General features: G+C 39.9%; 1 protein-coding gene across 3 annotated transcripts in view; it reads right to left on the bottom strand.

The window, feature by feature from the left end:
• Positions 1-3,853: 3,853 nt before the first annotated feature.
• mast3b (microtubule associated serine/threonine kinase 3b) overlaps positions 3,854-26,126 on the bottom strand; it is a 46,745-nt gene continuing 24,472 nt past the window's right edge. For all 3 annotated transcript variants that reach the window (XM_084723193.1, XM_084723194.1, XM_084723196.1), the window contains 23 exons: positions 25,951-26,029; positions 23,310-23,467; positions 21,108-21,183; positions 20,225-20,434; positions 15,873-15,974; positions 14,239-14,371; positions 13,739-13,806; positions 13,021-13,112; positions 12,137-12,345; positions 11,811-11,949; positions 11,269-11,401; positions 11,004-11,169; positions 10,656-10,757; positions 10,196-10,318; positions 9,878-9,990; positions 8,621-8,787; positions 8,262-8,383; positions 7,947-8,147; positions 7,034-7,260; positions 6,716-6,838; positions 6,476-6,612; positions 5,517-5,701; positions 3,854-5,322 (listed from right to left, as the gene is read on the bottom strand). In XM_084723193.1, coding sequence (XP_084579319.1) covers positions 4,241-5,322; positions 5,517-5,701; positions 6,476-6,612; positions 6,716-6,838; positions 7,034-7,260; positions 7,947-8,147; positions 8,262-8,383; positions 8,621-8,787; positions 9,878-9,990; positions 10,196-10,318; positions 10,656-10,757; positions 11,004-11,169; positions 11,269-11,401; positions 11,811-11,949; positions 12,137-12,345; positions 13,021-13,112; positions 13,739-13,806; positions 14,239-14,371; positions 15,873-15,974; positions 20,225-20,434; positions 21,108-21,183; positions 23,310-23,467; positions 25,951-26,029 — 4,147 coding nt within the window. In that variant the 3' untranslated portion in view covers positions 3,854-4,240. The remainder of the gene's footprint in view (positions 5,323-5,516; positions 5,702-6,475; positions 6,613-6,715; positions 6,839-7,033; positions 7,261-7,946; positions 8,148-8,261; positions 8,384-8,620; positions 8,788-9,877; positions 9,991-10,195; positions 10,319-10,655; positions 10,758-11,003; positions 11,170-11,268; positions 11,402-11,810; positions 11,950-12,136; positions 12,346-13,020; positions 13,113-13,738; positions 13,807-14,238; positions 14,372-15,872; positions 15,975-20,224; positions 20,435-21,107; positions 21,184-23,309; positions 23,468-25,950; positions 26,030-26,126) is intronic.

The raw sequence follows: 26,126 nt of genomic DNA, 5'->3' as shown, positions 1-26,126 counted from the left end.
GACATTAATATTTAATTTTTTTAAATAGCACCATTATCTTCAATACCAGTATATCAAGACACCCCTAGTCTGTAACCTCATTTCTGAAAATGTAACATTACTGTTACTTGAATAATGTGTTTATAGGGCTGCAACTAACAATTATTTTCATAGTCGATTAATCGGTCAGTTATTTTCTCGATTAATTGATTAATAGTTGTGTCAGAAAATGGTGAAAAATATCAATCATTGTTTCCCAAAGCCTAAGATGACATCCTTAGGAACTTTAATATACTTCTCATCAGGTGACTGCATATGAAGTACAAATAAAATATTCTGAGATAAAAGAGCAACAGTGATAAGGAACATGATAAAACTCAGGCACCAGCGGAGTCGGACTATGGGTGGGTCAAAGAGAAATACAAATTTTATTCGTTGCACAAGAAAACACAGTACAGGGGCGACAGCGCCGATATACCATGCAATCAAGTATTACAGATGTGTGCTTGTCTCATGCAGCATGCACTGAACAGAAGAGTCCACAGGAGAACACATGCACATGTACAACAGTTTGACCTGCTAGTTTGTTCTTTCAGAGTAACTTTAACACCAGCTGAGACTCCTGTCAGTGCTGCCCTCCAGTGGCTGAAGTTTGCACTGCTGGGTGTAGTTATAAAGGTGCAAAACAGACTTTAAGCTTTCAACCAGTAAAGATCAATCAAGCATCAACTACATTTACATTCACATAACCAACCAGGTTATTCTGGGAAGTCAGGTGTACATGCACTGCAGAAAGGTTTCTCCCAAACCTTCTAAGACTAGAATATTTTAGGCGTTAGCGATGTATTCTTTAACTATGAAGCCTTTTTACAGTTCCAGTTTAGAGTAGAAGTGTTTTTCTGCATGAATTATATATGTAACTTGTGCAAGTCCTTTTAATTTTTCTGTTGTGTTATTTACATGAATGCACCTCCAGAGTAGAGCCGTAACAATCAATTATTAAAATAACCATCAACTATTTTGATAATTGATAATCTGTTGATCCGTCCAAGTAATTTCTTAAGAAGAAAAGAAAAAAGGCAAATTTATGATTCCAGGTTCTTAAGTGTGAATATTTTCTGGCTTCTTTATTCCTTTATGACAGAAAACTGAATATCTTTGAAGAAGTGATTTTCAGAACACTGACCGACATTTTTCATTTTCCTGACATTTTATGGACCAAACAACTAAACAATTAATCGAGAAAATAATCAACAGATTAACTGACAATGAACATAATCGCTAGTTACAGCCTTGCTCTGGATTAATGTCCATCCCTCTTCAACTATTGATTATTTTCATTAGTGGATAACCTGTTGATCGATTGATTTTTTGATCACAATCCAAAAATATTCAGTTTACTGTCATAGAGGAGTATAGAAAAAAGAAAAGATTAACATTTAATTTGATATTTTTTTCAAATTATCAATCAATTATCAAAATAGATGGCAATTAACTAATTCAACAATTGACTAATTGATTATCATTGAAGCTCTGGATGTTTGAAAAAAAAAAAAAAAAAAAAAACACAAACCAGGTTAAGTGTACATGGGGCCAAAAAAACAGGGTTTTCCAGAGGAAATCTAGCTCTACTAACTAGGTTTCTTTTCATCCCAATTAAAACTGGGCTGCTCCTTTTAATGACATCTATGAAAACTGGTATTTTCAGCAAGCTGATGATAAACCAGGTACTTAAGTGAATGTAAAAACACCAAATGCTTCTCAGCTTGGTGCTAAATTTACTCTTTATGAACAGTTTCAAAAGAACAAAACAAAAACAGATATGTCACGTTTTCTTTCGTGGTATCAAAGAGGGTAATTTCATCATATACAGCCACAGGATAGAAAATGTCTGTACAGTACACAGCATGTTTGTTCATTGTAAACAATTCTGTCAGACTGCAAAAGTAACTGAGCCGTTCAGCGACACATAATTTCGACAACAGCATCCCATAAAGGTCGTCATGAGGAGATTTGAGGACTTTTTTAAAAGGAGGACTTAAGTCACATCAACAATTCTGATTTTATAAACAGAAGACTTGAGAGAAAGTTGGTACAAAAAGCCAGAATAAAGCCACTGACAAATAAGACAATAAACCTCAAAAACTCCCATCATTGTAGTGGAAAAGTGTAGAGTACATCCAGTCTGAAGCAGGAGCGAAATACTGTTCTGAAGTTTTGTAAAAACAGCTCATTCCCTCACGCCAGACTCCCCAACGTCTTGGTGCATCAAATTGTCGTTGTGCATATCAAGTCCTGAACACATGGAATTATACATCCTTGTTATCAAAATATACATCAAGATCTGTACAATACAAAGACATATAGCATTTGATCAAAGAAGCCCTGGGTTTGGATTCAATGTAAGGGTTTCCCTCTGCCGTTTTCAACATTCACTTACAAAATTCATGTCAAAATACATTAGTGCACTTTCCCCCTCGATGTAAACATCACTACACAGAAAATTAAGAAGGAACAGCTCTTTTATGCATGATGTCTCTTACATGCTTGTGAAAAAAAAAAAGACAGAAGCTACAATTTCCAGGAGAAAAATACTCGCAGATCCAACACATTTCCAGGTACAAAATGTCCAAGTAAGGAAAGACCAAAAAATAAATAGTAAAACGTTTCAAACAAAAAGACATTCCCTCCAGGCTCTGAAGAAGACGTAGACTTCCACATGGCTGCTCGACGTTTTTCTTGCAAGTTTCATGCTTTGATTAGAGTAAGTTATTACAACAAGACGCAGAGCCATGCTGAACCAGTGTGAAAAACACAATTAATTTGAGATACCTCTGTGATGTGGTACCACACAAAGTTTATATCATCGAGTAGCCACAAAGCAGCGTGTGTCATGTTCTGCAGCATCCAGAACTTCACTATCAATTTCCTCTTTTATGAGATGTTGTCAAGGTACCAGTGAAAAAAAATACTTAGGAACATCTTTATATTGAGATTACAAACAACACAAAAGATTTCATCTCTGTCTTCAAAGATATGGCTTAGAGGACACTGCACTGATATCATGGCACATAATACCCTTTATAAATCTGCGTCATGACAGATTGCTCTTCAAAGTCATACTTGGACAGCGTGCAGTGTTACCCTGCATTGACTGGTTCCACATTTTAGAAGAATGTGACTGTGAATTCACACTGTGAGAAACATGATCAACAAGTCAGTTTGGGCGGAAACTGACAAGTATTTTCATTAACAATTATTTTTACAAATTTTAGGTAATCCTTTAGTGTGTAAAACATCAGAAAATGTGAAAAATGCTTATGCTTATCCTAATTTCCCAGAGCCCCAAGTGCTTAAATTGCTTCTTTATTTAAGAAACTCGAACCAGCAAATGTTTGACACTTTGATTATTGGATTGATTGTTTCAATAGTTTTTCATGCAAACAGTTCGCAACTAGGGCTGAACAATTTAGAAAAAATATCTAATTAAGATTATTTTGACATATAAATTGTCATTCATTTTGCAGGGAATTATTATTTTTACATTATTATTCTGATTTTCATTGAAAAACATATGAGAACATATTGATTATGGTGTGATTTTTGCAGGGATCTGTACCAAACAATATTTAATTTAAAATGGTACTTGTAGTTCTAAGTACTGTTGTTGTATATTGTAGATACAGTCTGGCTAATTGATCAGAAACTGACACATGAACCATGCTGCTGACAGTGTGAACCAGAGGTCATTATTAGGTTTGTGGAGATTAGTAGAACAGTGGTTTTACACTATTGGAAGCTGCACTGTTCAGATCTACACTGACACTGAGGAGGAGAAAAAAAAAAATTAGCACAACTTTAGCTTCAAAAATGACTTCTCGTACCTTTTGGTCCTTCAGTTATGCCCAGCATTATCAAACTACTCTGAACCACTCCAATCTATTTGAAAAAATAGACATTTATTTAAAAAAAATCCAGTCAAAACACATAAAAACAACATTTTATGGATACAAAAATGTTGAGCCTTGGCTATTCAACCAACGAGAACTTCCCTCTTTCCCTGTTACTACCTCATCATAGTTTACAAATGTAATAAATAAGACCAGAACGTCTGCAATGCCTTCAGGCAAATATTTACAATTACAAAATTCAAGTAAAATCTTCTTCCACTTGCACTCAGCCACACAAGTCTGTAAATGAGCTTCCAACTTTTGTGAGGAAAAAAAAAAAAAAAAGATATGAGCAGTTGAAATGAGTGCAGTCACTTTCTCAGATTCCCTTTTTGTGGCGTTTCCTCTGTGCACTCTGTCTTCTCTGTTGACGGTCCACAATGAGAAGCAGCAGAGGAGGTTTCTGCTGCCTGTCTGCACTCAGCGACAGAACGTCCTGCCTGCTGTGGCTGAAATGAAGCCACCTCCACCTCCACCTCCAGCTCAGGTGTCTCGTTGGTTTCCTCACTGTCTGAACATGGCTCCCACTCATCCTGCTCGCTCTCCGTTGAGCCCTGCACGGCGATCTGCGGCACCAGCGTGAATCTCCTCACCACCGGCACTTCCAGCTCCACGTCCTCGCTGGTTTGTGGTCGAGAGAGCCTCCAGGCCGTCCTGTGCTGCTGATGTTCTGATTGTTCTCCTGGGGCTGTGGTTGTCTCCGTCACTGTGGTGCTGGTTTTCTCCTCTGGCTCGTCGAAGCTCACTTCCTGCACTGCCTCCTGTTTCTTGAACGAGTCTCGCCGCTCTGACAGGTTGAGCTTTCGCATCACAACCAGCTGCTCTGACCGTTCGATCCCATCTCTCATCCTCTGGCTGCCAATGTACCCGCCCAGCCTGCCGTGATCAGCGACGATGTAGGAGCCTCCACAGGCACCCTCCGCCTCAGAGTCTCCGAGCAGGTCGCCCTCACCATAAAACGGCACCTCCAGCGTGTGCCTGCGAGGGGCGTACGACTTCTTATCACCATGATAAACCCCAGACAGCTTCTCGGCCGACTGCACCCTCTTCAGCAGAGGAGATCGAGGTGGCTCGGCACTGCGGGGACGGACAATGTGTCTCACGATTGTGGGTGGGGACAGGGTTTTTCCATGGTAGGTGTGAAGGGTTTTAGCGAAGCCTGACAGCGGAGAGGGAGAGCGCTGTGGAGAAAGCTGCTGGGTGGAGGACGAGGTGGAGGTGCAGGCCAAGGGTGAGGGTGGGATGTTGCTGGTTGACTTCCGGCGGCCCACCTTGGTGAAGCGCTGCGTACTGAGTTTGGAGCCCAGTCCGTGCAGAGAGCTGGGCCGGATGTGTGCGGCGGGGGAACTAGGAGAGCTGGAGCACGGAGATGTGCTCTGAGGGGAGTTATTGTCTGGAAGGCAGAGGAAAAAACTTTCAGAAACAGCAGAAACCTTTATAATTCACCATATCTACATGCAGCCAGTTCTCTAAAAGGTGTCCACAATAGCGCTATTCATAATGTCACTATAAAGCCTCTACTGAGTCAATAACCACAAAAAACATTTAATATCATCATGAATCATTCTGAAGCCGCACTGAGCTCACCAAAGGCCTGATGGTCGGGTGCGGGGCTCCGGCAGGGTGTGGAGGGGCCGGGGGAGAGGCTGTGTGTCGGGGAGCCCGGGAGACTCTCACTGGAGGAAACTGAGTGGTGGAGGCCTGAATTGAAGCTGCGACTGCTGTGCATCACTGTGCTCTGCTTGGACAGCTTCTTCAAGATGCTTCGTCGCCTGAAGGAAGAAGAGCAGTCAGAAATGTGAAATCGTGTTGTTCAGTAAGTCAAGCAGTGGCACTGACACCAGGTTCGGAGGTGTTTTGACGGCTGCAAAGTTTTCTATATTTCAAATATACAAACAGCTAATGTAGTGTTTCCCAAAGTGAGACTCAGAAGTCTAAATGGGACCCAAATCTGTTTTCATTAGGTCACCAGTAATGTTAGAGTAAAATGCATACTGCATTGCCACAAAAAGTGACAGCCAGGGTGGAATAACAGCCTTTCATGACATCCAACACGGAAAAAACACCTTAAAAGACAGCTGCAAAATACAGCTGGTGTGAATCGTGCAACAGCCACCTCACTAAGGTCTAACTAAGGCTTAAAGCTAAAAAGCAGCACAAAAATGACAATGAGGCCACAGACATAAACCACCATGATGCAAACACTAATAACAAGTTTATAAATGCAGATGTTATTGTAATTCCTGGTGTATTTTTCTAAGTCTGGATGCTATGGAGACACCAAATTCTGAGAATTTCACTGAAAATGTTTGTTATTAATACGTATGTGCCAGATATAAAACTTGGATTGTTAAATTCAATAATATATCAGTGAATATTAAGTAAGCTGCTTATCGACTTCACTTAACTATGTCTAACACTAGAGGGGGACACAGCACTGAGTTGTGCAAGTTCGTTTTTCTGGCGACCTCACAAAGCAAACCTCAGAAAACATTTGATGAGTAACATCGCAGAGACCGACAGAAAACCAAACATCAGACTCTCACCTGTCGTAATTGTCTCTCCTCTTGCTCTTTTTGCTGCGTCGAGCCATCTTGCCTTTGTGTTTAGTCTTTCGAGCTGGACCCACTTTGATTGACGTGTTCTCAAGTGCAATGGTCTGAAGCACCACCTTGCTGCCACTCTGCAAAGATTACAAAGAATGATTCGTTTGTGTTAAGGACGATACAGAGCAACTTAAACTGAGTATCAAACAAAGTCTCAGCCGTGTGAGCAAGTTGCTGTACCTTCAGCAACAGTTCTATCATCTCAGGGTGGACCAGCCCTTGGACAGACTCTCCGTTCACGTGGGTGATGAGGTCTCCAGTGCAGAGCCCTGCCTGGTAAGCGGGGCTGCCCTCCTCCACACTCTGTTAAAACAGCAACACAGCGAGAGTGAGGAGAGGAGTTTGATCTGAGCATTACATAACCACCTTTTTATACCTCTCTATTCTGGTTTACTGTCATCAGAGTAAAAGACATTACTCGACATGGACACATGACATTTAAAACACCTCAGGACAAGTTAAAGCTGCGTGTTGTGTTAGTCTCGTGGTGACACCCACCGACACCATGTGATGCACTGTGTAGACGTCGCTGTCGCCCATGTAGACTCTGATGGCCTGCATGGTGAAGCCATACTTCTTCCCTGAGGTGTGGATGACGATGGGAGGCTTCAGGCTGCCAGAGCTGAGCGACAGGTCCCGGTTCGGGGAGGAGTCACGGGACGAAGGGTTGGAGGACAGGGAGCGTGGGGAGATGGGACTGGGCTGGAGGCCGCCAGGCGAGTCGTCTGAAACAAACACAGGACGGTTTCCCTTTCAGTATGTCAACAGAACAATCCACAGCTTCAGAAAGGGTTTTTTATAAGAAGTTTTTTTTGCTGTGGTGCTTCACCCATTTGTTTTGGTCATGCCCTGCTCTGACAACTTACTGGTCTGTGATCTTTAAAACACTATCAGAGGCACTTGATATTGATTTCTAACCCACGCAACAGCAGTTACTGGTACCACAGATTGAAAACATCACACAAGGAAAAACCTAAAAAACCTAAAAACATAATTGCTTTTATGACACTCTTGTGCACCGAAGAATATTATTAAATTGGAAATCAACAAATCCACCTGAACTAACTTTGTGGCTGAGTGACCTGATGCCATTTATACAGTCAGAGAAGATAAAATGCTTACTTAGGGGGTTGCAGACACCCAGTTTAGTCTATAAAATGTCAAAAAAATATGAAAGTTTCTTGTCACAATCTCCCAGAGCCCAAAGTGACGTCTCCAAAATGGCTGCTTTTGTCCAACCAACAGTCCAAAATGGAAAGACTCACGAAGAAAAGAGGCAAATCCTTAAATTGAAGAAGCTAGAATCAGCAAATGTGCTATCTCTATGTGTAGCACTTAACATCAGCGGCTCATTGTCATGTTAATTCTGTCTTCGGCACGACTCCAAGGTGTTGATGATAAACTTCTGTACCTGTGGTGATGATGAGAGACAGGGCTGAGACAGAGGCTGACTTGGGAACCTTTCCTCCGCATGGAAGCCTCTGTCTGTCTGGCGTCTCCAGCTGGTTACCGAATCGTCGAGGCCCTGCCGGCTCCTTGGGAGATGAGTGTTTGGCACCGGTGCTGTTGCTGCGAATCCTGATCCTCCGAAGGTTTGACACAACCACCTCAGCTGCAGGAAACATCGGTGAAACGGGTAAAAACATGGAAATACGCTCAGTGTTCAAGTCTCTAATAGAAATACTGATATAAAATATGAAAAATATCAACGTCAGTCTGTATCTACCTTCATCATCCGTGGAGAGGGCGAAGCGAGGCATCGTCTCCAGGCTGTGGGTGCTGCTCATCACCAGAGGACTGGTGCTCCTCTCAGACTGGGAGGAGCTGGAGGAAGCCCGAGGGCGAAGGCTGAAAGCAGCCAAAGATCAGTTTGAGCAGTAAATCAACTGGTGCAAGAGTCCCAGTGATCACATAACAACGCAGAACACTGTCTCATGTCAGTTTTTCTGTAGCAATTCTACATGTAACTCAGCAACAAAGTGCTAAATAATAAAGGCATTTTAACCTCAAAACCCTCCAAAAAACTATGACAGGATAAAAGCAGCTCATGATACATGGTGTGACACACTTTCCAACTGTGCTCACCTGGCCATGCGTCCGGCATGCCTGCGCTCCACGCTGCCCTCTGCGGGGCTCGGGGAGGGACTGAGTCCTCCCATGTCCCCGCGGTCCTCCTTGTCCTCACTGTGGCTGCGGTCAGAGGAGAAGCTCAGGTTGGACGGCGTTGCCAGATGTTCTGTGCTGCTGTAAACCTGAGAAGTTGAATGAAATAAGATAATCCTTTATTAATCCCACAAAGGTGAAAGTTGCAGCAGCACAGACGACAGGACAGACAAGAGCATGAACCATCAATAAAAAGCATGAATAAATAATAAGTAATTAAGAAAGCAATAAGTACATAAGCAAGATATAAACAATAGAAACAGTATAAACAATAGATGGTCACTGTTTAAACATCAAAGACACACAGTTGAATTTACACTGATTGCAAATAGGAAATGTTGATATTGCACAGTTGAGGAGGAGAGTTGGTGTGAAACAGAGAGCTAAGCTGAGTACTGAAGAGCTTCCAGATGATGTAACGGACTGTCTAGCAGCCGTACTAGAAGCGCTCCACCCATATAACACTGTTATCTAAGCAGCACTGAAAAGACACGGCTCATCTCTGAGGTATTTAAAATGAGAAGTGATCAGTTTATCTTACACTCTGATTCTTTTTTTTTTTTTTGCAGAATTTTGAAGCTCTGAGTTGTCTGTTTCTTTGGTGAGGCTAATGAAGGCTGTTGAAACAAGTTCATTGTGACTATCCAGCACAGCAAAATAATGCGTCACAGCCTAGCAAAAGCCATCTGTCACAATAACTGCTTTTGTAGGATGATATATTGTTCAGAAATGATTGCGCTAATATTATTGTCATTCTAAGACCATTTTGTGCCACAGATAAAATAACATAATAGCATAATAATGCAAGTAAAAGAGTAACAGACTTTTAATTCAGCAGATGATGAGAGGACAGAAGCAGCGTGACCCGTTTTCATCTGACGCTGGTGCTGTGCAGACACGCTTTGGTGCTGTGTCTTATAATGGTGGGGAAAACCCTTGTATTAATTCTGGCATCATGTTGGCTAAAACGTTGGTGACATTTTTATGTAAGCAAACACTCATATAAATACAACAGGCAACATAATGTGGCATGACCTTGATCATTTCTGCTGAACTCAATAAATCAATAATGTAATTAGTGTGACAGTAAATGTTGTTAAGTATCAACAGCAAGTTTCATTTCATTTCATTTTATTTTTGAACCTCCAAACCTCTACACATTACAAAGGTAGCCGTTACCTTGCTGAAGCGATGTGACCAGGAAGCAAACTGTCTGATTTCCAAGGAAGACTCTTCATCATTGGTTTCCTCATCCTCGTCAGACGCCAAATGATGGTAACGCTCTGAACGAGCTGAAAACAGGAAGATGAAAAGATGCTCAAAAAAATCTGAGATATATTTACATAAAAGAAACTGTACAGAAAATAAATAACTAGGCACCTAGTTTCCACAAATTACTTTGATTGTGTGAGTGTGTTTTAAACGTTGGAGAAAACACATCCTTTGAGCTGATGTCAGCAATAACTTAAATTTTATATAATCTCAACTGTAACGTACTGTCAAAGTAGCTGGTGTCGTCTTCTGCCTCCAGCTGAGGGATGAATTCAGCTTTCTGCCTCAGTAGTCCATTCCAGTCAAAACCCAGGAAGAAGGGGTGCTGTTTGACCTCTGAGGCTCCGCCTACAACCACAAAGTTTTCACAGCCAATGAAAATTGGGACAAAGTTTTAAAACACTATGGCCTCGAGACTTCAATAAAACTGAAGAGGCAAAACATATTTAATACAAGACTTAACTTTTTCTAATATAATGTTTTATTCTGGATTCACATATGGACTTTATTATTAATAGAATTATGTTTAGGAGAAAGTCACCATTTCAATTTTCCTTCTACTGCTACAAAATCTAATATAGAATTTTTGGATCCAGAGAAAACACTCTTATTTTTCAGCAGCAGTCTTTATCAAACATAAACTGCCGCTTTTCCATGTGTTTATCAGCACTGAACAAAGTAGTACCAGTTCCTAGTCGGTCTAAAGGACTCTGTCTGAGCAGGCGGGTGATCAAGTCCTGGGCATCAGCAGGTAAGGCATCATCTCCGTCTGGCCAAATGATTTCATCTGCAAAAAAAAACAGAAAAACAAGCTAAATAAAAGTATAAAATAACAATAACATAACTTCTGAAAGCACTGCGGTATTCGTAACAGCAAAGCTCTTTTTTTTTGTACAAAAACAACATTATCTCCATATCTTGGCCTTTGGCATATACGACATAGTAAAAGAAAAGTCAAGTGAAGTGTATGTAAATTTGTACATTAGAAAATAATTCTTCCACTTCTTCAAAATGGTTTAACTAATGTGCTCACCACTGACAACTTGTCCAAAAAGCTCTTCAGGTGTGTCTCCAAAGAATGGAACACAGCCAACCAGGAATTCATAGAGGATGATCCCCATCGCCCACCAGTCCACTGGCTTCCCATAACCCTGCCTGAGGATCACCTCCGGGGCGATGTACTCTGGAGTGCCACACACCTGCACAGGCAAACCAACACAAGTGAGTTTGTGGAGGAGAAACAGCTGCTTCCACAATCACAGCTGTTACTAATTAAGATTTCTTTGTTTCTGTCTCACCTGTTTGTCAACAAACTCTCTCGTGTCTTTTTCCATGTGACCCTCGTACAGGTTGGTGGTCATGTTCATCAGACCAATTTTAGACAGGCCAAAGTCTGTCAGCTTGATGTGGCCCATGGATGTGATCAATAGGCTGTTGGGTGGAAACAGTTTTTAGAAAAATCTATCAACATAAACAGTATATTATACTTTTGAATGGTCAATACTTTCACCAAATGTATGCAAATGAAAGTACCCAAAAAGCAAAACTGGAATTTTTGAGGCCTTTGCGTGCAAAAGCGATACTGTTTCCTCCACCACGACCATAAAATATCACGTTAAAAAATAAATTTTCTGAATAAAAAGTTCCTCTTTCTTGCTTTTAACTTGCTAATGTCCGATTCAAAACCAGTTAAAAACTTGTTGTAGTAGCTTTAATGTAATGAATCCTTAGGAAAAGCAAGAGTGCTGGATCACAGCTGGATCATACTGAAACATTTTGCTCAGACAGTGTTGTTCTCATCTTAAACAGGAGTGAAGTGGGAGTTGGTTTGTGTTCTCACTTGTCAGGTTTGAGATCTCGATGCACGATGCCGTAGTTGTGAAGGTACTCCAGGGCCAGGACCGTTTCAGCAAAATACATCCTTGTCATTTCTACAGGCAGTGGGCCCATGTTCTTGAGCAGGTTGGCACAATCTCCACCTTAATGGAAGAGAAAAACATCAATGCATAACCTATGCTTTCCTTTCTGTTGCCTGAACTACTTTCATTTTCATTATTTCTTATTTTTAGCTCTACATTACCACTTACTGTAAGATGCTATAGATTAAATTGAACCAAGTGTCTAAATTAGAAACATACGTGCAGATCATTCACAACACTACTTTACCTTCCACATATTCCATGACCATGCAGAGGTGTCGTCGTGTCTCAAAAGAGCAGAACATGGAGACAACGAAGGGGTTCTCAGCAAAGGTTAGGATGTCCCGCTCCACAAAAGCCTGCTGGATCTGGTTCCTAAGAACCAAGTTCTGACGATTTATCTTCTTCATGGCAAACCGTTGTCGGGTCTCCTTGTGGCGGACCAGATATACGGCCCTGTCAAAAGCCACATGAGCCACATTAGACCTATAATCTCTACACTAAACAGTAAAAAGACTTCTTTTCTCATAAGAAATGTGGGCAAAGACAAGGGGATGAAGCAGCTATTTCACTGGCTACTTGCAACTTTTAACTTTTATTTCTGAGATTTGAAATTCCCATCCCATCTAATTCAACCCACAAATGCATAGATGGATCATCTCTGCATGAAGCTGGCTTTACTGTGTCAGAGGATGAAATTTGAATGTAAAATTGCCCCTCCTCTCTTTGATATTGTTGCCTTTCTCTCAATGGGGTAATGGGGGCAACTCCAGCACTTTGGGAGCTCTTTTATGTCACAGAATAAGTAAACATGCTGCAGCATAATTAGTTGAAATCCACTTTGTTGATACTCTTGGTGTTTGATCAAAAGGGGGGAAATTAGTTTCTGACAAGATAATTATAGATAATTATATATAATGACTTAATACAATGAACTCTAAGGTCACAATGCAGTAGATTTTCAACGATCTTCAGAGAGGAACAAGGTGCCTTTTGACTTCTTTTCAATCTTGGAAGTTTTTGTAGCTCTCATTTTAAAATAATTAAAAAGTTTGCAACAAATCTTTTGGAAAACTAAATCCATGCCAAGAAAAAGAAAAGAAAGCTGAAATCAAGGCCCTTTCTTCTTACCCGTAAGCTCCATTACTGATGAGTTTGATTGTTTCAAAGTCACTCTCAAGGGGTTTCCTTCGAGTTGGTGTCAGCGTCTGTGGGGCCTTATTCTACAAAGAGGAATCAGACACATCATGCTTGTGGTGGTTTATGGGTAATTTAAAAAAACTGAAACACAACAGAAGCAGTAGACCAGTTAGTAGGATTATTACAGGATGGTTAATGCTGCAGTCTGCTACATTAAGTACACTGTGGAACAGCTTGTAGTCCAAATACTGAATATATGGTTTTCACATTTTGACAGTATATCTGAATTTGGGATTTGAGGCAGGGATTTATAAAACCGACATGGCTTGAATTCAACACACTACCCAAAGAAATGTTGTCTTTAATTCGCAGTCACAGATTTCTGAGAAATGTTGAGATTTATTTTCACCTTAAACATGTCTTGGGTTTCTGTGTAGCCCAAATGAAAATGACACAAAAGGAATAGTCTGATTTAAAATATTTATGGTCTCATTTCACACTAAAATGGGTCACCACCAAAAAAAAAAAAATCAAAGGTTCTGATCCTCTGGGGATACTAAGAGGTGGCTAAAAACCATTTAAAACAAGGGTCACTTTTGAAGAAATTATGCATTTAGAGTGCATCTAGTCTTCATTTTTAATCTTCTACCATGTCTTCTTCTAACATTACACTTATAGGTAGTTAGAAATGATAAAAGTGTAAGTTTACCTCCACATTAGCATCTGGTTCCACTGACGGTGAAGGACTGGCATCATACTGTTCAAGCTGCACCATGTCTAAAAAATAAACACAGGCATAGAGGGACATGGAGAGTTTAATGTTCCTGCAAAGAATCTTGAACTTGGAAGTTTGTCCAGGGTTGTACAATCTTATTTAGCTGCACAGAAACTGGTTCTACCATAGCATGGTAACTGTAAGTGACTGTAAAAAACATTTTTTAAACCGACTCAACCTGATTTTCAGGCTGCATTCACACGCAGGACTTCTTTCTCCAGTCAGAATTGCTACAGTTATTGAAATATTTTGTAAAATTGTTTACAAATGCCTATTCTAGGATGTAAGTCAAATCCTGTATCAAAACAAAGTGACATCAAAGCACACAGAAGAACAATAATAAAAGACTTGACCAGAAGAACAATAATAAAAGACTTGACCAGCAGGTTTCAAACACGTTCCCTTCATAGCTTCATGCTGTGACAGAGTTTTACCTTCTAACAGGTCCCGTGTCAGACCCAGCTGGCTGATGATGTACCGTGGGATGTCGGTCTTGATTCCCTGGCCGACTTTGGCATGACCCTCTGCCGCCTCGAGCAAGTGATAAAACTCTTCTGGGTCAAACTCCTGTGAACGGGATCCGAGTTTCATTAACGTGGACAGCCTGAAGCAAATATCCTGCTCAACTGAAGTCAAAGCAGGAAACAGCAAAAGAAGGTGTTTAATCTGGACAAGTCAAAGTTTTAAAGATGTTCACGCTCTTTTCCAAGATGATTCAAGTGCAGTCACTTTTGATTTACTATTAACTACTGTTAGCTACCACTGTTAGTTGGATGACCATCAATCGTTCCCAGGCAATATCAATTCAAAAGAGTTTGGTCGATGGTCTCCATAAGGGTAAATCAGAAGAGCAGAAGTGGCACTCACCAAGCACCACATACAGGTACTTTTCCATTTGGCAAGTTAAGTTTAGAGGGTTATCCACCAAATGTTTGCACCAATAAAAAAAAACTACGTTGAGAGTATCCACCATGTTTTGGAGACATTTCCAGTTCCAAATTGCACAGGTGCAGATGGGGACTTCATGGCGCATCTAAGAGCACCAAAAATCCAAAATCTATACTTGAATGGACACGAAGGTTATTTAAAGTGGGAAGTTTTTTTTTCTTATTTTTCTTTGTTGAAACACACAGACATTTCTGATTACTTTCTTGTTTTTTCACTACAGCATTTTTAATAATTAGAAGTTAAAATCATTACAATATCCAATTCATTTCTACATAGGCAGGCCTCTTTTCTCAGTTTAGGATGACATTTAGGATTTTTGGTATTACAGAGACCTCTTTAGGAAGACATCCTATTTTATTTCATAATAAGCTTTTAGCTATTACAAAAGTGTTAAGTTCTAACTTTGTTAAGAATCCTAAGTTAGAATGGCACAGACTCTGTCCTGAATTCAAAATGATTGTCAGAAATGGTAGCACCACTGTTAGTATGTCTGTTTGGAAATGACAATTAATATGGGGAACAACATTACCACAAAATACTATGACTGATAAGATACTCAAACCATATGATGACACTTTAAATTTCCCGGACCACATATTGATGGGTATATATAGACTGCCAAGATGATTAATTTTAAATTTGATCTACGTGCTCCATCATCCAAATCCTTATCTTGGGTTGAAAATTGGGAAGAAAACTTCCCAAAATAGGTGAGGTTTCCTCTCCTCCAATTCACAAATAATTCCTCTGACTCATCAAAGCTAAAACTGAACCGCTGTCTTTTCTTGTTCACGAGCTAGCCAGTGACAAGTGAAATGAGACAGCTGTTGTCATGGATTCAGGCAGTCTTATGTAGATTTTTAACACAGATACAGGCATGACAGGACAAGTGTTGATAGAAGAATCACGTTTCCAGCTCCAGTTAGGATTTCATAACTTAAGATCATCTTCCCTTAAAGATCATCAGCCTCATGCTCCGGTGACACACATCAGCTTTCTAAGAAAGAATAAATGTCTGAATCTCATTCAGTCCCACTTTAACATCAGCTGACTTCTACTCCAGTCAATCAAAGTAATCTTATTTTCAATCAGGAAGAGATTTTCTCCTCCCTCAGCTTACCAGACACTCCAGGAGCCGAGCCGGGCGAGAGATTACGATGAGGATCTTCCTCACCAGCTGGACGATGACAGTTACCTCCTCACTTTCAGAGCGCTCGTAGGCCTGGAAGGGAACAGGGGCAGCAAAATGTCATGTTTATTGATGCAGTGCTCCTAACAGACCGACAAAACACATCAACAAAGATTAAACATCATTCTTTAAATTCTGGAAAGAAAAACTCAATCAAATAGAAATGGGTGATGCTGAAAAAGTTAAAAAATTCCGACCAAATATGGTGCTACAGTATGGAAAACATTGCATACCCTTCAGTTTTCATATTTGTTGCACTGTAAAAGTATATTATAATATGATTCTTAATATTAAATTATAAATAACATTTTTTAACATTAATGAGATTTAAAGTAAAAGAAAAAAGCTTTTCTTTTTCTCTTTTACTTTTGTTTGTTTTTTTCCCCCATGTTGCCACATTTTGAGACATGGGATAAACTAGAATAGCTGCTTTGCAGTTTTATGCTTCCGACAACCAGTTAAGTTCCTGTTTATATCCATGTCTGTCCAGACCCATTACATACATAGAGAAGACTTTGAAGGAATATAATAAAAGGTATTAAGTGCATTTTTTGGCAAAACGCACATTCTCACTATATGTCTAATGACAGTGAATTATTCCCAGTGAGAAACATGATGTCTTCACTTAGACACTATTTTTACAGAGGAGTACTGAGGACTGAGAGAGAGCTGTCACAGTGAAGCTGACCTTTGGGATATAAAATACCATCACCTCATCATTTTATCCTCTTAGACATTTACTTTTGTCATAATTAGTGTATAAATGCTTGCGTTCTGAACAAAAATGTGATTTGTGAGGTCACGTGACCTTTGACTTTTGACCTTTGACCACCAAAATCATATCAGTTCATCCTTGACTACAAGTGGACATTTGTATCAAGTTTGAAGAAATTCTGTCCAGGCATTCTTGAGATATTTCACTCACGAGAATGACAGACATGAGGTCAGTGACCTTGAACTCTGACCTTTGACCATCGAAAACGAATCAGTCCATCCTTGAGTTGAAGTGTGTTCTGGCACCTGACATTTGTGTCAGGTTTGAAGACATTTTGTCAAAGGGTTCTTGAGACATCAGATTAATGAGAAAGGGATGAGTGTGCAGAAGGATGACACAAAAACAAAAATGTCAAGAAGCATTTCTGTCTGATGTCTGCCCAATATTTTCAAATACACTTTATTAATAAGAAATGTCTGTACATTTTCAAAAGGATATAAATGTCCTTTGCCATCAGGGCTTAGTAGTGTAAGTGGAAAATAACTGATCAAAAGGAGCAGACACCACCTCCTCCACCCTTGAAACAAAAAATTCTAGCAGAAGCACTATAGATATATATAGATATAAATAAAAACAGTTTGGTCGAAGCAGATGGGGACAGCTTTAAGAGAAATATGTAAACAAGGTGCTGACAGAATTGCGTCAGAGAAGACATGACTTAAAACCGAGGGGATTTATTAGAATAATCACTGGGTGGGTGAGTGGGTGGAGTCTTAATGAGTCATTCAAAGCCTTTCTTGTGGAAGACTGGAGTGACAGACTGTACTAGTGAAAACAGAGGCTGCATGGTATACTATGCATCTGTCTCCGAGTCATATGTACAGCCAAGACCATGACATGATGATTGATACTAAATATAACAGTGTTTAAATAGAATGCTACAGTTGGTGGGCATCAGCAACAGGTGGTTAGCTTAGCTTAGCATAAAGACTGGAAACAGAGGGAAACAGTTAGCCTGGTTCTGTCCGAAGGTAATAAAATCTGCCTACTATAGGGTGACCAGATGAGTGAGATGAATGAGTGAAATTTGGGACAGGGACTTGTGGGTGGGCATCTCATGTCAGAAGGTTTAAAATAGAATAATTTAGAGTAACATCACTTGTTATATAATATTATGATCAGTGTTAGTATCAGATGTTAAGATTAGTTACAGATTGTGAGGATGATGTGAAGCACAGTGTGCTGTGACAGTTACAGTCATTTTAAACATCTTTTTAAATGTGACTTCTAGCTGCGATTGTCATTAAGCTGTAGGAGCTTAGAAACACATTTTTAAAAAATATTTTTTGTACCACAACTTCCTCTATATTTTTTAGCAACTAAAAGCAGGAATTATAGCCTGCCTAAATGATTTGATTAGATTAGTTTCACAAATATATATGTTGCTCATATATCAATAACTATAATGGTTCATTTTTTGGACAAAAAGGACATGGTTTGGGACTATCCTGAATTTTTCAGGATGTCTGGTCAACCTAGGCTACTAGCACCTCTAAAATGTCAAACTATTCCTTTAAGTTTCTGCAAAGTGCCCAGTGGTTGAGAGAACTGCGGTCTACATGTGTGAATTTATTTCTGTTACCCTCTAGTCACACCAGACCCATAACCCAATGTGAATGTCACAGCACGGAAGCCTGAGAAAGACAGTCTTGTTACTAGAAAGCCAGAAGGCCAAATCCTCAAACAACTGTGAATTATATTATTGAAAACACATCATCCTAACATGCGGCTGTTCAAGAAGTGTTAAGTCAGTTGAGAGAATCTGGGTTAAGTGGTAAATCATGTGTTAAAGCAGTTGTTATTGTTTCTGTGTAACAATTTCCAGAGATCATCTTCTATTTTGGATTTTATCTTGATGAAGTCTCTGCAGGTGGCACTCTTCAATATTCACCGGTCATTTATGGTAACAAGATTAAAGTTCTTCTGCTTAGTACAAATTGTCTGACGTAAAGGTCAAACAGCAGAGTGGTTGCACACATGAGAAAAGCAGATGACGTAACAGGCATGTAAGCAATGACTGGAGGCTTACAAATAAATAAAAAGCTAATGTACACTGTCAAAATGTTCTTTGTTGCAAAGATCAGGAGGCTGTGCACAACAAGAAAACAACTAGAAGATTAATTGACAATGAAAACAGTCATTAGTTGCAGCCCTGAAGGAATCCTTGCTCTATTTTTTTTTACATTTTTGATATTTGAAGATGTTTTAACAGTCAGTCAATCAAACAAGGATAACTGTAGACTTCAATCAACCAAAACAGCCATGCCATTTCTTTCCTTATTCCTTAATCTTTTCTTATAATGTGATGAAAGTTTAATGTATCACATCAATATTTTATTCCTCATTTTGCAGGGGACCCTTTACAACCCACTCATGGACCCCTGCTGGTCCCCAGACTCCAGTCTGAAAACCGTTTAGACGACTCACTTAAAATGTGACTTTATCCTTGAAACACTTTTCAACAAAATGGCCTTGGCACAGAAAAAGGGTCTTCAGGTTTGTGTGTGTGTGAGAGAGAGAGAGAGACTCCATTTGTTCCACTGTATGGGAACAGACTTATCAGTTCAGCTGGAGGTACAGCAAGTCAGCTATGCCTTCTGTCTGACAGAATGCAGAGGACCAGGGGAACAGGTTGCTATAGAAACTAGCATTTTATCACAACACAGATAAGATCTGTGACAAAAAGCACCTCTCTCCGTCACCGACAATTTCCACTACCGGATCTATTATATGTGCCTTTGGCTATCAGACGTCTATTGAGCGACGTGCCTCATTGCACATCCCCCCCCCCCCGGCTCGATCAATCACCTTTCATAACTTCCATCACATCCGAGTACCCAGAGGAAGAGTTCACATGGTAGTTCATCAGCTGATGCTTAAAGACGTAGTTCACAATTAAATTAAGCACTTTTTCTTTTTTTACCTATAAAACCATGTTGACCCACAGGACTTCTACAAACCCCAATTCCGAAAAAAAAGTTAGGATGCTGTGTAAAATGTATACAAAAACAGAATTCAAATCCTTTTGACCTTCCGGACTATAAGGGCTGCGATGCAATGGGGGTGTGTCAATGACAATGGCATCATGGGTAACTTTCACACCTGTGAGGGCCTCAGTAATGCTGAAATATATATACAGGTTTCACAGCAACATATGCTGTCCTTCAGACAATGTCTTTTTCAGAGATGTCCCTACTCATTTTAGCAAGACAATGCCAAGACACACCCTGCATGTGTTATAATAGCGTGGCTTTGTAGTCAGACTTCAGGTAACAGACTGACCTGCCTGCAATCCACACCTTTCTCCCGTCGTGGTGAAGCATGAAGTACAAGAGTTTGAATCCGTTTGATCATTAAATATTTTGTCTTTGTACTGTATTTATTTGAATAGCCGTCAAAAAGGACTTGCAAATCATTGCATTCTGTTTTTATTTACAATTTACACAATGTCCAAACTTGTTTTGGAATTGGGTTGTGAACATCACAAATCAGCTGGCTGTTCTCTCACCTCATGAAGCAGCTTTTCCAGCTTCTCCTGCAGCTCAGCGAAATAGCGGGACGTAACCAGGCCTTTCTGAGACTTATCCAGACAGTCTCTGACGAGCTCGACTAACTGGTGCTGGATGAAGCCCAGCACCCCGTCGGCCAACGGGAGGGAGCTGTCTGGAGAGTAGTGGGTGATAATCTCAAACAAGCGCTCCTCCATCTGGGCTGTGGCCTGCAGGGAGGACAGGCATGCAAACATACAGTTATGGCCTTTGAAAAGTACAAGTAATTGTGATTTTTACCAGTGATCACTTAGCCACCTGCTGAGATTTGTGGCATTTTGTTGAAAAGCTCAGTTTCCATCCTATATTCTGTTTTTTAAACAATAAAGCCCCTACGTACCTACTGATTTTGAAGTTCAGATTTTATTATGTCTACAGTATGTCTTTCACATGGATTAACAGTCAAACTTTGAGGCAGTACACCAGCAACTTGTTCTGTGAGATAAAATTGCTAACTATGGAGCTTGGTTGGTATGGAGAGAGAGAGATATTTGGTTTATTTAATTGCAGTTTCCTATCAGAAAAGGCTGTCTGACAGCAAGGTAAAGCAGTGATAATACAGCATACATTTAAATTGATAATCAATTTTTGTAGGTAAGCATTTTTTAAGTGGCTAAAATAAATTTTGTTGCCGACCTTGTCCACAGCAGGACATTGCTTAGCTTCTGTGTTGGTTCTCCTCTCTGTTTCTCCAAACTGGGGGTGTGTAGATGATCAATAAGTATGCATCACACAATCCCACTTGAAATAGTCAAAACTATCCATTTAAGATGGGAAAACACGTTTAACAAACTCAACAAAGAGAGATGTAGAGTGTCTTTGCTGCAGTTTTCTAGGACATACCTTTGGAAAACGTTCTCTGTAAACATGGTTCATCATCACAATCTCATTATCAAAGGAGACACTTGATCGCCCGGGGCTGCAACAGAAACAAAACAACAGATTAGTATTGACCCACAAAAGCACTTTGATTATTCCCAATACACAATCAAATACAACTCTCCTCCAAGCCATTAGGATAAGCTGTGTGTGAAAGTATTATGTCATCGAGTCCACCGTGGTTATCTAGAGATGACCAGAAGTCAATTCAGTTCAGCCCACCCAAACATACACACATCAACTCTAAATTCAGAGCTGGGGTTTGACTGAAAGAGGGTTTCTGAGGTCAACATCTCCACTTGTTCTTTTGATCTCGACCTGCCAAAAGCAATACTGCGAGCCAACATTCGATTTCAGTACTCTGGTGAAGCTACAAGCAGAGAGGATTTCACTGTCAGGTTTGATGTTTCTGCACCGACAGCAGAGGTTTCTTCTGGGCAAATCGTCTGAATCATCAGCTTTGCCAAATTAGTCATTTACTGCAACACCACTTCAGCATTTAGGCCATAAGATGGGTGTATTTGTACTAAAAATCATGCTTGATGAAGCTTCAAACAGAACAGATGGAGGGAGAACCTATCACATGCAAACAGGCTCCCTAAGCCATTTTTTGTCATGAAAGACGCCTCTGTTAGAGTTGATGGCTGCAGCCCAACACACATTGCTGCAGCTCTCCGTGGCTCTCTGCATCAGGCCCCCCCACCCCCCTGAACCGCCCCCACCCTCGACTACAGTTCAGCAGCTAGATCCCTGAGGCGCTCTGTTAGCTAGCATGCCCACGCACGGCACACCATGGTGCCAGAACACAGAGCACTGAGGCATCGCACAAACAGCGCAGAGCAGAGCCAACAGACAAAAGTTGTCAAAACCGCCCAGCTCTGCAGTCAGATCTCCACCTGCCTGCCGGCCAACAGGCATGTGTAATCAATCCTAGGAATTTTACATGCCAAATGCTGTGTTTGCCTGTGAATTTGTCTTGGTCATTACGATGCACAGACATCTTGACATCTCACAGTCTACCAGTGCATAATGACAACAAGAACCTCATGAACAAAAATACGCAAAACACGTGACTGCTGTCCAACAGTAATCAAAAATGTTGTGTTCAGCAGCAAGATGGGAGTTAATCCCTCAGAAGGGATTATACTGCATTTAATCCATATAAAAATATTACTTTCATTAGTTTAATGATGGGCCAAGAAACAATATAAAACAGATGTTTCAACTGGGTTGTGGTTTTCATGGGAATATAAAAGCGGTGGGCAAAAGTGTAACCCACCAAAACTTTTCCCATCTCAGTTGATTTATGGTGTAAGAATAGACATTTTAAAATATAACACTGGTTTCACAAATATTCCAATTGATAAGGCTGCGTAAACATGAATCAAATCTTACCATGTTTAAATAATAAAACATGTCATTCTTAAAAATGAGGAAACATTTTCATCATTGCTTATGATATCTCCAATAGAGCCTGACCGATATATTGGTCAGCCGATATACTAGATAAGGAAAAAACGTGCTTGGGGTGATTTAGATTTAGGACAATGAGGAACATTTATGAGGAAAAGAGCAATGGACTGATACTGAACAGGAAAGATGTTTAGTAGCTTTTCATAGTATTTTTTAATTATTCTGTATGTTCTCAGTGCTCCTTTCTACAATTGGTTGGTATATATTTGTTAATTAACATGTTAAATAAAATATTATAACATCCTATAATAAAGTAATTTGTTTAAGAAAACAGCCTTCTGATTACCTTTGCACAGTCATATGAGCGCAAAATAAGAACACAATCCATATAGAAAAAGTCTATCAGCTACCATATTGGTAATCAGTGAAATTTTCTCCTCTAAAATCGGTATTGGTCTCAAAAATCCCATATTGGCCATATGTGCAAAATATTACGTTGTGATGGTCTGATGTGGTTTCATGTTTTTTTTTTATCATGATATTCTATAAAGTGTTACATCCCTACTATGACTGATTATGATTACACCCCATTTCACAACTAAGAATGCTTGAGAAGATAATCTGAATTTTTGATATACTGAGCATTAAGTACCTTGTGTCCACTTTTTTCCAAAACTGAATATGTAGTCTCATAAATGGACATAATTTACTTGTCTACTCATTCTAATGCAGGGTGACGTCAGGATTAATTACCTGAGGCTTCGAGACCGAGGCCGTATGACCGTTGAGGGCCGCCCATCCTCATCGGTCATGCTATCTGTGCTGCGGAAGTGTTTGAAGAGGAAGTGCAGCTCATCTTGTGTCGGCTGGTAGGGAAGCTGGTGAAGGCGCTCCTGGGAGGACGAGGAGGACTGCAGACACAAGAATGTGTAAATCAACTGCAACATTCAACAGGTTAAATCTTCAAAATCACAAAGCCTGTTTTGATAAGTACACTGAATCAATATTTTACTATAATTGTTTACAATTAATAAATTGTGAACATAATCGATAACAGCAATAATCATTAGTTGCAGCCCTGGGTTCCAGTAGGGCTGCAACTGATGATTATTTTAATTACCAAGCAATCTGCTGATTATTTTCTGGATTGATCAATTGATCATTTGGTCTATATAACAGTGATGCCTTCAAATGTCTTGTTTTGTCAGTCCAAAACCCCAAAATATTCAGTTACATACAATATTAAACAGAGAAAAGCAGGAAATCTCCACATTTGAGAGGCTAAAAACAACATTTCTGCCATTTTTGCATGAAATCACACTGCAATGATTATACTGAGCCTTTATATCAACACAAAGAGATAAATAATGTATTATTGAATGAATAGATTTGCACACTTATATTTAAGGAACACGTATTTATAAAGACCATCTGGAAAACATATTGGGATGTGACTGAACTAGTCCAGCCTTGGTTGCCATAGTGGATGATTAACCAGACCAAGTTGAGTCAAAGACAGATTTTAAAAGGTGCTAAATATGGAATTTTGTGTTTGTCAATTTCAAGATCACCGTTCCAGTAAACCCTGTTACTTCCTTCTTCAAAGAGGACGTTGCTAATTGTCAGTCATGCAACTGCAATAAAGTGGCGTTTGGCTCCTGCACTGCGAGTATGCCTCAATTCTAAGCCAGCGCCTCTCAAATCAAGAAGCTGGAAGTTCCCCAGTGATGTTCGCATTTAAATCAAAGAGGTAATAATTTATTGATGTTAAGTTATTCAAATAGTACCTTTAAACCAGTATCCAACTGTTGGGAATATTCCACTCACATATTCATATTTACTTTCTGGTTCATGACGACAGCAGCATAGTGCACTCTGTGCCAACATAAGCCTGACCGACTGATAAAACACATGTGGAGGATTTAAATTTAGCTGTTTTATGAATTTGGAATAGCAACCTTAGAGTAAAACCTCTCAAACCACTAATTAAAGTATTTCTTAGTTATGCTGTAAATGATAATGAAGCCTTCAGAGGCATCATTATTTACACAAATAAGTTACGTACCATGTCTCCTGAGGCACTGAGTAAACTGTTTTCAAACTGAACGGGACATGGTGTACGCCGCCGGCAATCTGTTTAATTTCGCAGCCCATGTGTCCTGAACAGAAGTGGGCCAGAGGGACAGCATCTGTGAAGTCGTCAGTATAAAGAGGGCTGTGAGGGCCACTGAAGAGCCCTATTGTCCCCACTGACCTCTGGGCCTATGCCTGCATCTACCCAATAAACTCCCTTATAATAGCTGCACATGGCAGACTTCCACTAGACTCCAGCACACTCTCCCCCATCATTTTAGTACAATTACAGCTTTATTCTATGCAACACGTTTGATATATATAATATTCTGAAAAGACTACGAGCAACTAACTTTAAGTAAGTTTCCTGGTCTGAAAAACACTTTATATCCTTTACATTTTGGCATTTATCATCCCAAAAAGCTTCAATGGTTTTTAAGGAAATGAGCTTAACAAATACCACACAAAAAAACATCAGATAAAGCCAACTTGATCATCATTTATAGTCTTTTAGAAAGCATAGGTGTTTATAAGAGCTAAAGTGAGCATTAGGTTAATGTAGTCTGACAGGTAGTACAATAGGGAGCCACAACTGTGTATTTTCAGATCAGTGAGATTTCATTTTTAGGATAAGAGGCTTAGCTTTACATTGAGACAAGTGACAGTTAGAAACAGGTGATCAACTTACAGTGAAGGAGTCGTTGTCGCTGGTTATTATCAAATTACAATGTTGCTCTCTTTTTGCACTCCGACCTATTTAATATACCATCTATGGCTTCATCTTGCCATTTGCACTGCAAAACTAATTTTTTGGACGTGCAGTTGTTACATATTGCTCCTTTAATTAAGTTCCTGGTCTGAAAATCACTCCTTATTTTCCCTAAAAGCTTGAATAGTAAATCATCTTATACAAAAAAATAGATAAGGCCAAGTTAACATAATTCACATAGCTGTTGTCAACAAAAAAAACCCCAAAAAACAATGTGGCATATATGTTGTGAGTTTTTGATCAAAAGCTGTCATAAAATAATGTCACTTAAAGTATTTGATCTTACTAAAACAGCAACCACATACACACTTCATCTGCTCATTAACATACACATATTGTGTGTATTAGTTCTAACACTGAGCTCCACAGGCTGGGAGAATGACTAATTCAAGCAGATGATGGAGGAAAACAATTAACAGTTTGTCATCTCGGGTTTGGCATTCACACACATTTGCATGAATGTGCTATTTGGGCTGAGTGAGGTGTTAGAATTGCCTGGCCGCCATATATCAACCGGGGGGGGCACCGATGCCATGTTTTGGGATGACTTACTGAGACAGTGGAGCTCGGTGGGTTGGTTCCATAGCCAGACGAGGGGAGCGATGCCAGGGACCATCTCCGGCCCTCAGCTCTGAGAGAAACGGACATGCATGTTACATAAGCCTCAGCAGCACTGGCATTAGTTAGCATTTCATATGTGAAACCTCTTACATAACAGACGACGGAGG

The sequence above is a fragment of the Lutjanus erythropterus genome, chromosome 7, assembly GCF_056507025.1.
Source record: "Lutjanus erythropterus isolate fLutEry1 chromosome 7, fLutEry1.hap2, whole genome shotgun sequence".
In the NCBI taxonomy this organism is placed as follows: domain Eukaryota; kingdom Metazoa; phylum Chordata; class Actinopteri; order Lutjaniformes; family Lutjanidae; genus Lutjanus; species Lutjanus erythropterus.
This window is presented reverse-complemented; position numbering and strand designations above follow the sequence as displayed.